The sequence below is a fragment of the Zonotrichia albicollis genome, chromosome 34 (assembly GCF_047830755.1).
Source record: "Zonotrichia albicollis isolate bZonAlb1 chromosome 34, bZonAlb1.hap1, whole genome shotgun sequence".
NCBI lineage: Eukaryota > Metazoa > Chordata > Aves > Passeriformes > Passerellidae > Zonotrichia > Zonotrichia albicollis.
This window is the reverse complement of record NC_133852.1, coordinates 1,222,366-1,234,852: the sequence shown is the minus strand read 5'-3', so window position 1 is coordinate 1,234,852 and position 12,487 is coordinate 1,222,366. Positions and strand designations below refer to the sequence as shown.

General features: G+C 56.1%; 1 protein-coding gene across 8 annotated transcripts in view; it reads right to left on the bottom strand.

The window, feature by feature from the left end:
- Nucleotides 1-12,188, bottom strand: part of GATA1 (GATA binding protein 1) — a 22,257-nt gene extending 10,069 nt beyond the window's left edge. Inside the window, exons 1-5 of one of the 8 annotated variants that reach the window (XM_074531191.1) lie at nt 11,901-12,188; nt 11,822-11,858; nt 11,696-11,780; nt 5,691-5,845; nt 2,627-2,794 (exon numbers count right to left, since the gene is read on the bottom strand). In XM_074531191.1, the coding sequence (XP_074387292.1) occupies nt 2,627-2,794; nt 5,691-5,845; nt 11,696-11,780; nt 11,822-11,858; nt 11,901-12,057 (602 nt within the window). In that variant the 5' untranslated portion in view covers nt 12,058-12,188. Of the gene's footprint in view, nt 1-2,626; nt 2,795-5,690; nt 5,846-8,597; nt 8,735-8,778; nt 8,878-11,695 lie in introns of those variants that run through there. The other 7 variants (XM_074531188.1, XM_074531189.1, XM_074531190.1 and 4 more) reach the window with 7 other exon arrangements.
- Between the last annotated feature and the right edge of the window lie 299 nt (nt 12,189-12,487).

Genomic DNA, 12,487 nt, shown 5'->3' with positions numbered 1-12,487 from the left:
ATCCTACACCAGTATAAACCTGCACAGACCAGTGTAAACCAGTACAGACCAGTATAGAATGTCCTACACCAGTATAAACCAGTACAGACCAATATAGAATATCTCACACCAGTATAAACCAGTACAGACCGCTATAGGATATTCTGCACAGTATAAACCAGTACAGACCACTATAGAATATCTCACACCAGTATAAACCAGTATAGACCACTATAAAATATCCTACACCAGTATAAACCAGTACAGAACAATATAGAATATCCTGCACCAGTATAAACCAGTACAGACCAGTATAAAATATCCTACACCAGTATAAACCAGTATAGACCAGTATAAAATATCCTACACCAGTATAAACCAGTATAGACCAGTATAAAATATCCTACACCAGTATAAACCAGTACAGACCAGTATAGAATGTCCTGCACCAGTGTAAACCAGTACAGACCAGTATAGAATATCTCACACCAGTATAAACCAGTATAGACCACTATAAAATATCCTACACCAGTATAAACCTGCACAGACCAGTGTAAACCAGTACAGACCACTATAGGATATTCTGCACCAGTATAAACCAGTACAGACCAGTATAGAATATCTCACACCAGTATAAACCAGTATAGACCACTATAAAATATCCTACACCAGTATAAACCAGTACAGACCACTATAGAATATCCTGCACCAGTATAAACCAGTATAGACCAGCATAAACCAGTACAAGCCGACACAAACCTATCTGTGCCCCAGTATGGACCAGTACCAGCTCCACTACAAACCAGTACAACCCCCAGTGAGCTTCCCAGTGCATCCCAGTATGAACCAGTGCCCCCCAGTGAGCCCCCCCAGTCCCTCCAGTGCATCCCAGTATGAACCAGTGCCCCCCAGTGAGCCCCCCAGTCCATCCCAGTATGAACCAGTGCCCCCCAGTGAGCCCCCCAGTCCCTCCCAGTCCCATTCCATCACCCCCAGTCCCCATTCCATTCCCAGTCCCATTCCCAGTTTATCCAGTTTACTCCAGTATATCCCAGTTTATCCCAATTTATCCCAGTTCATCCCAGTATGTCCCATTCCCCCCCAGTCCCGCTCCCAGTCCATCCCAGTTTATCCCAGTCACCCCCAGTTCTCCCTATTCCAGTCCATTCCCAGCCCCCCGGTTCCCCTCAGTCCCATTCCCAGTTTATCCCAGTTTATCCAGTCTCTCCCAGTTTATCCCCATCCCATTCCGAGTCTATCCCAGTCCCTCCCAGTTTATTCCAGTATGTCCCAGTCCCTCCCAGTTTACCCCAGTATATCCCACTCTATCCCACTCTATCCCAGTCTATCCCAGTCTATCCCATTCCCAGTTTCTCCCAGTATATCCCAGTTTATCCCAGTCCCATTCCCAGTCCATTCCCAGTTTATCCCATTCCCAGTCCCTCCCAGTCTCTCCCAGTTTATCCCAGTCCATCCCAGTTGCCCCATTCCCATTCCCAGTTTATCCCACTCTCCCAGTCCATCCAGTCCATCCCAGTCCCATCCCAGTCCCATCCCAGTCCATCCCAGTTTACCCCAGTCCATCCCAGTCTATCCAGTATATCCCATTCCCAGTATGTCCATTCCCAGTTTCTCCCATTATATCCCAGTATATCCCAGTCCCATTCCCAGTCTCTCCCAGTCTCTCCCAGTCCATTCCCAGTCTCTCCCAGTCCCATTCCCAGTCTCTTCCAGTCCATTCCCAGTCCATTCCCAGTTTCTCCCAGTCCATCCCAGTTTACCCCAGTCCCATTCCCAGTTTATCCCAGTTTCTCCCAGTATATCCCAGTCCCATTCCCATTCCAGTCCATTCCCAGTTTCTCCCAGTTTATCCAGTTCCCCCCAGTCCATTCCCAGTCTCTCCCAGTCCCCCCCAGTCTCTCCCAGTCCATCCCAGTTTACTCCAGTCCATCCCAGTATATCCCAGTCCCATTCCCAGTCCATTCCCAGTCCATCCCAGTATATCCCAGTCCATCCCAGTCCCATTCCCAGTCCATTCCCAGTCCATCCCAGTATATCCCAGTCCATCCCAGTCCCATTCCAGTCCATCCCAGTTTACCCCAGTATATCCCAGTCTATCCAGTCTATCCCATTCCCATTCCCAGTTTCTCCCAGTATATCCCAGTCCATCCCAGTCCATTCCCAGTCTCTCCCAGTCCCCCCCAGTCTCTCCCAGTCCATCCCAGTTTACTCCAGTCCATCCCAGTATATCCCAGTCCCATTCCCAGTCCATTCCCAGTCCATCCCAGTATATCCCAGTCCATCCCAGTCCATTCCCAGTCTCTCCAGTCTCTCCCAGTCCATTCCAATCTCTCCCAGTCCATTCCCAGTCTCTCCCAGTCTCTCCCAGTCCATTCCCAGTCCCCCCCAGTCTCTCCCAGTCCATCTCCAGTCTCTCCCAGTCTCTCCCAGTCCCATTCCCAGTCTCTCCCAGTCTCTCCCAGTCCATTCCCAGTCCCCCCCAGTTTCTCCCAGTTTCTCCCAGTCTCTCCCAGTCCATCCCAGTCCCATTCCCAGTCTCTCCCAGTCTCTCCCAGTCCCATTCCCAGTTTACCCCAGTCCATTCCCAGTCTCTCCCAGTCCCCCCCAGTCCCTCCCAGTCTCTCACCGCAGGCCGGGGGTCCCGGGGGGGGCAGCAGGGGGGGTCCCGCGCTGGGGGGGCTCCGGGGCGGCTGCAGCAGCTCCAGGAACCGGGGGGGCTCCGGGGGGGGGGCGGGGGCACCCCAGGGACCCCCCAGGGACCCCCCCTCGGCCCAGGGCACCAGGGACAGCCGGCCTGGGGACAATGGGGACAATGGGGACAATGGGGACATTGGGGACAATGGGGACACATTGGGGACATTGGGGACAATGGGGACACCAGGGACAGCCGGCCTGGGGACAATGGGGACAATGGGGACAATGGGGACACATTGGGGACACCGGGGACAGCCGGCCTGGGGACAATGGGGACAATGGGGACACATTGGGGACAATGGGGACACCAGGGACAGCCGGCCTGGGGACAATGGGGACAATGGGGACACATTGGGGACACCAGGGACAGCCGGCCTGGGGACATTGGGGACACATTGGGGACAATGGGGACACAGGGACATCATTGGGGACAATGGGGACAGCCGGCCTGGGGACAATGGGGACAATGGGGACAATGGGGACACCAGGGACAGCCGGCCTGGGGACAATGGGGGGACATTGGGGACATTGGGGACACCAGGGACAGCCGGCCTGGGGACAATGGGGACAATGGGGACAATGGGGACACATTGGGGACAGCAGGGACAGCCGGCCTGGGGACAATGGGGACAATGGGGACACATTGGGGACAGCAGGGACAGCCGGCCTGGGGACAGTGGGGACATTGGGGACATTGGGGACACATTGGGGACACATTGGGGACATTGTGGGGACATTGGGGACATCATTGGGGACACCAGGGACAGCCGGCCTGGGGACAATGGGGACACATTGGGGACATCATTGGGGACACATTGGGGACACATTGGGGACATTGGGGACACAGGGACAGCCGGCCTGGGGACAATGGAGACATCATTGGGGACATTGGGGACATTGGGGACAATGGGGACATTGGGGACACCAGGGAGAGCCGGCCTGGGGACATTGGGGACATTGGGGACATTGGGGACAATGGGGACAATGGGGACACATTGGGGACACATTGGGGACAGCAGGGACAGCCGGCCTGGGGACAATGGGGACAATGGGGACATTGGGGACATTGGGGACACATTGGGGACATTGGGGACATTGGGGACACCAGGGACAGCCGGCCTGGGGACACAGGGACATCATTGGGGACATTGGGGACATTGGGGACACATTGGGGACATTGGGGACACCAGGGACAGCCGGCTTGGGGACACAGGGACATTGGGGACACACTGGGGACACATTGGGGACACATTGGGGACATTGGGGACATCATTGGGGACACAGGGACCCCCCCAGAGACCCCCCCTCAGCCCAGGGCACCAGGGACAGCCTGGGGACATTGGGGACATTGGGGACAGGGGGGACATTGGGGACGGGAGGCCCAGGGGGGACATGGAGGGACAAGGAGGGACAGCTGCCAGGGACACAGGGACATTGGGGACACTGGGGACATTGGGGACACGGGGGATGGGGCACAGGGACACGTGTGGGGACATTGGGGACACGGGGGATAGAGGGACATGGGGGGCACGGGGGGCTGTGGGGGGACAGAGGGGACACAGGGGGCACATGGGAGACACAGGGGGGACACAGGGGGTGACCGAGGTGACACGGGGGGGTGACCCAGGTGACGGTGGTGACGCAGGTACAGGTGACATGGGGGGTGACACAGGTACAGGTGACCCAGAGGTGACCCAGATGACACAGGGGGGTGACATGGGAGTGACCCAGGTGACATGGGGGGGGGGGTGACACAGAGGTGACCCAGGGATGATCCAGGTGACACAAGGGGTGACACCCAGGTGACACAGAGGTGACACAGAGGTGACAGGAGGTGACAGAGGTACAGGTGACACAGGTGACACAAATAACACAGGTGACACAGGTACAGGTGACAAAGAGGTGACACACGGGTGACACAGAGGTGACACACAGGTGACACACAGGTGATACAGGTGTGACACAGGTACAGGTGACACAGAGGTGACACAGAGGTGACACACGGGTGACACACAGGTGACACAACACGGGTGACACAGAGGTGACACAGGTGACACAGAGGTGACACACAGGTGACACAGATAACACAGGTGAGACACAGGTACAGGTGACAGAGGTGACACACAGGTGACACACAGGTGACACAGAGGTGACACAGGTACAGGTGGCACAGGTGACACACAGGTGACACAGGTACAGGTGACACACAGGTGACACACAGGTGACACACGGGTGACACACAGGTGACACAGGTGACACACAGGTGACACAGGTACAGGTGACACAGGTGACACAGGTGGCACAGGTGACACACGGGTGACACACAGGTGACACAGGTACAGGTGACACAGGTACAGGTGACACACAGGTGACACACAGGTGACACGGGTGACACACAGGTGACACACGGGTGACACAGAGGTGACACAGGTGGCACAGGTGACCCAGGTGACACCGGTACAGGTGACACACAGGTGACGCACGGCTGACACAGGTGACACAGGTACAGGTGACACACAGGTGACACACGGGTGTGACACAGGTACAGGTGACACAGAGGTGACACACAGGTGACACAGGTGGCACAGGTGGCACACGGGTGACACACAGGTGACACAGAGGTGACACAGGTGACACATGGGTGACACACAGGTGACACAGGTACAGGTGACACACGGGTGACACAGTGACACAGGTGACACACAGGTGACACAGAGGTGACACACGGCTGACACAGAGGTAACACACAGATAACACAGGTGTGACACAGGTGACAGGGGGTGGCACAGGTACAGGTGGCACAGGTGACACACAGGTGACACACGGGTGACACAGAGGTGACACACAGGTGACACAGAGGTGACACACAGGTGACACACGGGTGACACACAGGTGACAGGGGGTGACAGAGGTGACACATAGGTGACACATAGGTGACACAGGTGACACACAGATAACACAGGTGACACACGGGTGACACAGGTGACAGGGGGTACCTGGCGCGGGGGGGAGGGGTCCCAGCAGCCCCCCCGGCTCCAGCCCCTCGGGCAGCCCCAGGAACGCTCCGGCCTCGTCCGGGAACGGGGGGGGCCCCTCCGGCCCCCCCAGCGTCACAAACTCCATGGGCACCCCAAAAACGGCACCGGGGCGGCTGCGGAGGGAGCCCAAATCAGCACCCCCAAAATCCCCCAAAATCCCCAAAACCCCAAATTAGCACCCCAAAAACAGCACCGGGGGTGGCTGTGGAGGGACCCCAAATCAGCACCCCAAAAACCCAAAAACCCGAAACAGCACCCAAAAACCTGAAAACCCCAAATCAGCACCCCAAAAACAGCACCGGGGCGCCTGCGGAGGGAGCCCAAATCAGCACCCCAAAAACCCAAATCAGCACCCCAAAAACCCAAATCAGCACCCCAAAACCCCAAATCAGCACCCCAAAAACGGCACCGGGGCGCCTGCGGAGGGACCCCAAAATCAGCACCCCAAAAACCCAAAAACCCCAAAGCAGCACCCCAAAAACCTGAAAACCCCAAATCAGCACCCCAAAACCCCAAATCAGCACCCCAAAATCCCAAATCAGCACCCCAAAACCCCAAAGCAGCACCCCAAAAACGGCACCAGGGTGGCTGCGGAGGGAGCCCGGTCAGCACCCCAAAAATCCCAAATCAGCACCCCAAAATCCCAAAGCAGCACCACAAATCCCAAAACCCCAAATCAGCACCCCAAAATCCCAAAAACCCGAAAGCAGCACCCCAAAAACGGCACCGGGGCGGCTGCGCAGAGAGCCCGGTCAGCACCCCAAAAACCCAAAAACCCAAAATCAGCACCCCAAAACCCCGAAATCAGCACCCCAAAAACAGCACCGGGGGCGGCTGCGGAGGGACCCCGGTCAGCACCCCAAAAACCCAAAAACCCCAAATCAGCACCCCAAAACCCCAAAGCAGCACCCCAAAAACCCGAAAACCCCAAATCAGCACCCCAAAAACGGCACCGGGGCGGTTGCAGAGGGACCCCGGTCAGCACCCCAAAAAGCCCAAATCACCACCCCAAAACCCCCAAATGGGCACCCCAAAAACGGCACCGGGGCGGCTGCGGAGAGAGCCCAAATCAGCACCCCAAAACCCTGAAATCAGCACCCCAAAAACCTGAAAACCCCAAATCAGCACCCCAAAATCCCAAATCAGCACCCCAAAATCCCAAAAACCCCAAAGCAACACCCCCAAAATCCCTCAAAATCCCCAAAACCCCAAATTAGCACCCCAAAAACAGCACCAGGGGTGGCTGTGGAGGGACTCCAGGTCAGCCCCCCAAAATCCCCAATGCAGCACCCCAAAAACCCCAAACCCCTGAGTGACCCCAAATCAGCACCCCAAAATCTCCTGTGGGACCCCAAATCAACACCCCAAAACCCCTGAGTGACCCCAAAACCGGCACGGGGGGTACCTGCACAGCGCCCCCACATCAGCACCCCAAAATCCTGTGGGACCCCAAATCAGCACCCCAAAAACCCAAAGCCCTCAGTGCCAACCACATCAGCACCCCAAAACCCCTGAGTGACCCCAAAACCCTCAGTGCCCCCCAAATCACCCCAAACTCTCAGGTTGCCCAAATTGGGATTTGGGGGTCCCCAACCCCTGCGGCTCACAGGGCACCCCAAATTCTTCCCCTGAACCCCCGGGTGCCTCCAAACCCCGAAACCTCCAAATTGGGGGGTCCTGAACCCCAAAATCCCCAAACTGGGGGGTCCCCAAACCTCCAGGCACCCCCAAACCCCAAAACCCCCAAATTGGGGGGTCCTGAACCCCTGGGAACCCCCAAACCCTGAACACCCGAAACTGGGGAGCCCCAAACCCCAAAATCCTCAAACTGGGGGGTCCCAAATCCTCGCGTGCCCCCAAACCCCAAAAATCCTCGAACTGGAACCCCCGAACCCCCAAATTCCCAAACCGGGTACCCTCGAACCCCCAAAACCCCAAGCTGGGACCCCCAAACTCCAAAACCCCCAAACTGGGGGGTCCCAAACCCCCGGGTGCCCCCAAACCCCGAAATCCCCAAACCAGGGACCCCCAAATCCCTGGGAACCCCCCCACTGGGGACCCACAAACCCCAAAATCCCCAAACTGGGACCCCCAAAACCCCAAACTGGGACCCCCCAAACCCTCAAACCCCAAAATCCCCAAACTGGGAACCCCCAAGCCCCAAAATATCCAAACTGGGACCCCCCAAGTCCCCAAACTGGGACCCCCAAACCCCCAAAACCCCAAACTGAGACCTCCCAAACCCCCAAATCCCCAAAATGGGCACCCCCAAAATCCTTAAACTGGGCACCCCCAAAACCCCAAATCCCCCAAACCCCTGGGAACCCCAAACCCTTGGGAACCCCAAAATCCCCAAACTGGGACCCCCAAACCCTTGGGCACCCCCAAACCCCAAATCCCCAAACTGGGCACCCCCAAAACCCCCAAACTTGGACCCCCCAAGCCCCAAAATCCCCAAGCTGGGCACCCCCAAACCCTCAAACCCCCAAATCCCCAAACTGGGACCCCCCAAGCCCCAAATCCCCAAGCTGGGCACCCCCAAACCCTTGGGCACCCCAAACCCTAAAATCCCCAAACCGGGTACCCCCAAACCCCCAAACTTGGACCCCCCAAAATCCCCAAATCCCCAAACCGGGCACCCCCAAAACCCCCAAACTTGGACCCCCAAAATCCCCAAACCCCCAAACTGGGCACCCCCAAACCCTCAAACCCCCAAATCCCCAAACTGGGCACCCCCAAACCCCCAAACTGGAACCTCCAAATCCCCAAACTGGGACCCCCAAACCCTTGGGATCCCCCAACCCCCAGGTGCCCCCCAAGCTCTCCCCGTTTCCCCCCGAACCCCCAAACCCGGGGGTCCCTGACCTGGCGCCGCCGTGTCCGTCCCTGTCCCGCTGTCCCTGTCCCGGACAGACGGACGGACACGGGGGGGGGGGGGGGGGGAAGTGGGAGGGGCTCCAGGACCCCACCCCTGCCCCTCCCCCCCCCCCCGGACACCCCAAAATCTGGGGGGACCCCGGGGGGGTTTGGGGGGGTCAGAGCTCACCTGGGCTGTGGGGCCGGCGGGGTTTGGGGGGTTTTGGGGATTTTGGGGCGCTCTGGGGGTTTTGGGGTGCTCGGGGGTTTTGGGGTGCAGCGGGGGGGCGGTAACGGCCCCGGGGCTGCCGGGGGCTGATAAGGCCTTATCAGATCCTGGGGCCGCGGCGGTTGCTGGGGGGGGGCCGGGCGGGGCCGGGGCCCTTTATCAGCTCCGGCCAGAGCGGGGGCAGGGCCGGGGCGGGAGGGACACCCCGAAAACGGGGAACGGAACCCCGAAAATGGCACCCAAATATCTGACAGACACCCCAAAACCGGCACCCCAAATTCCACACTGACACCCCAGAGCGGGGGCAGGGCCTGGGCGGGAGAGACACCCCAAAAATGGGTAATGGAACCCCAAAAACAGCACCCCAAATTGGGGAATGTCACCCCAGAGCAGGGGCAGGGCCTGGGCGGGGTGGACACCCCGAAAATGCGGAATGGAACCCCAAAAACGGGGAATCGAACCCCAAAAACCAGGGAGAGACACCCCAAAAACGGCACCCCAAAAGCTGACAGAGACCCCAAAAACGGCACCCCAAATTCCACATTGACACCCCAAAACCGGCACCCCAAAAGCTGACAGACACCCCAAAACCAACACCCCAAATTCCACACTGACACCCCAAAAACAGCACCCCAAAACCTGACAGATACCCCAGAGCGGGGGCAGGGCCTGGTCAGGAGGGACACCCCGAAAACGGGGAACGGAACCCCGAAAACAGCACCCAAAAACCGGACAGACACCCCAAAACCGGCACCCCAAATTGGGGAATGTCACCCCAGAGCAGGGGCAGGGCCTGGGCAGGGAGGGACACCCCAAAAACGGGGAATGGAACCCCAAAAACGGCACCCAAAAATCTGACAGACACCCCAAAAACAGCACCCCAAATTCCACACTGACACCCCAGAGCGGGGGCAGGGCCTGGGCGGGAGGGACACCCCAAAAACGGGGAACAGAGCCCCAAAACCAGCACCCCAAAATCCACACAGACACCCCAAAAACAGCACCCCAAAACCGGGAATGTCACCCTAGAGCGGGGGCAGGGCCTGCCAGAGGGACACCCCAAAAATGGCACCCTAAAAATGGGGAATGGCACCCCAGAGTGGGGGCAGGGCCTGAGTGCGAGGGACACCCCAAAAATGGGTCATGAAACCCCAAAAACGGGGAATGGAACCCCAAAAACAGACAGAGATCCCAAATTCCACACTGACACCCCAGAATGGGGGAAGGGCCTACATGGGGAGAGACACCCCAAAAATGGGGAATGGAACCCCAAAAACGGCACCCCAAAAATGGGGAGAGACACCCCAAAACCAGCAATGGCACCCCAAAACCAGCACCCCAAATTCCACACTGACACCCCAAAAACAGCACCCCAAAAGCTCACAGACACCCCAAAAATGGGGAATGGCACCCCCAAAAACGGCACCCCAAAAACTGACAGACACCCCAAAACCAGCACCCCAAATTCCACACTGACACCCCAAAACCGGCACCCCAAAAATGGGGAGACACCCTAAAAATGGGGAATGGTACCCCCAAATTCCCCAGTGATGCCCCAAAAATGGCAATGGCACCCCAAAAACGACACCCCAAAAACGAGGGGACAGCCCAAAACTGGGAACAGCACCCCAAATTCCACACTGACACCCCAAAACTGGGAATGGCACCCCAAAATTGGGGACTGGCACCCCAAATTCCACACTGACACCCCAAAACTGGGAATGGCACCCCAAAATTGGGGACTGGCACCCCAAATCTCAGAGCTTTTACCCCAAATTTCAGAGATTTCAGCCTCAAATTTGAAGTTTTCAGCTCAAAATTTGCAATTTTCAGTCTGGAAAATTTTTTTTTCGCCCACCAAAATTTGGGGTTTGAACTGAAAATGTGGCATTTTTAGCCCCAAAATTTGAGGTTTTGAGAAAAAAAACAGGATTTTCAGCCTAAAATTTGTCAGGTTTGGGCCAAAAGTGAAGTTTGCAGCACAAAATTTGAGGGTGTCCAGTAAAAATTTGGGATTTTTGGCCTCAAATTCGCTTTTTTCAGCAGCAAAATGAGGATTTGGAGCCCCAAACTGGACATTTTTAGGCCTCAATAAACCCAAAAAAAGAGAATTTTTGAGGGAAAAATGGGAGTTGGGAGCAACAAATTTTGAATTTCAGGGTAAAATTCAGGTTTTTAAACCTAAAATTTGTGATCTTTGGACCAAAGTTCAGGATTTCCAGGCTAAAATTTGAAGTTTCAGGGTAAAATTCAGCATTTTCAGCCAAAGTTTGGGATTTTCAGCCCCAAATTTTGCATTTTTAGGACACAAAATTGAGGATTTCAATAGAAATGGAGCTGAGTCCCAAACCTGGGTGGTTTTACCCTGAAATGAGGAAATTTTATCTAAAATTGTTAAATCCACTCCCAGATTGGGCCTTTCAAACACCAAAATGAAAATTTTCACCTTAACAACAGAACTTGGAGATTTTTTTTGGTCCAAAATTCTCATTTTTGGCACCAAAATCAGGATTTTTATCCCAAATTTGGCATTTTCTGCCCCAAAATCGGAGATTTTCCGCCCAAAATTGGAATTTTCAGCCTGGAACTTCTATTGCCAACCCCAAAAATTGGATGTTTCAGCTCAAAATTACAAATTTCAACCCCAAAATTCACAATCCTCACTCAAAATTAGCCGTTCTAACCCAAAATTGGGAGATTTCATCTAAATTTGGGGTTTTTAAGGTAAAGCTGAAAATTTTCATTGGAAAACCGGGAATTTGCAGCCTGAAATTGGGGATTTTTTGAACAAAACTCAGCGATTTTCACCCTAAAACTGAACTTTTTCTGCCCCACGTTTCCAAGCCCCAAAATGAAAATTTTTTTTTGTTCTCCTCACCTGAGATTTGGGCTCAAATCTGGAGGTTTTGGGTCCAACCCGGGCGGTTTCCATTTCCTGCTGCAGCTCCGGCCCCAAATCCGAGGTTTTCACCCCAAATTCCGAGGTTTTCACCCCAAATCCGAGGTTTTCACCCCAAATTCCGACGTTTTCACCCCAAATTTCGACGTTTTCACCCCAAATTTCGACGTTTTCACCCCAAATTCCGACGTTTTCACCCCAAATTCCGAGGTGTTCACCCCAACTCTGATGTCTTTGGTCCCAAATCCGACGTTTTCACCCCAAAATCTGAAGTTTTTTGCCCAAAATCCGAGGTTTTCACCCCAAATCCGGGGGGTTTTGGGGTCAGGTTTTTTCCCCATTTTTGCTGCTCCTGGTGGGGCTGATTTGGGGCTGGGGGGGGGGGTCTGGGGGTCCCCCCAAAATTTGGGGGGAAATCTGGGGGTCTCCTGGGGGATCCCCAAGTTTGGGGAGGGGTCTCACAGGGTGTGGGGGTCCCGCAGGGGTCCCCAGGTTGGGGAGGGGTCCCACAGCCCCATGGGGGGGGGAGGGGTCGCTGGGGGTCAGTGGGGGTGCCCCAAACTGGGGAGGGGTCTCGGGGGTCTCCCATATTGGGGAGGGGTCCCACAGGATGGGGGTGTCAATGGGGGTCCCCCATATTGGGGAGGGGTCCCAGGGCCCCTGGGGTTGTCAATGGGGGTCAGGGAGGTCTCTCAGGGGTCCCCCAATATTGGGGAGGGGTCTCAGGAGCCCCTCAGGCAGGGGAGGGGTCTCGGGGGTCTCCCATATTGG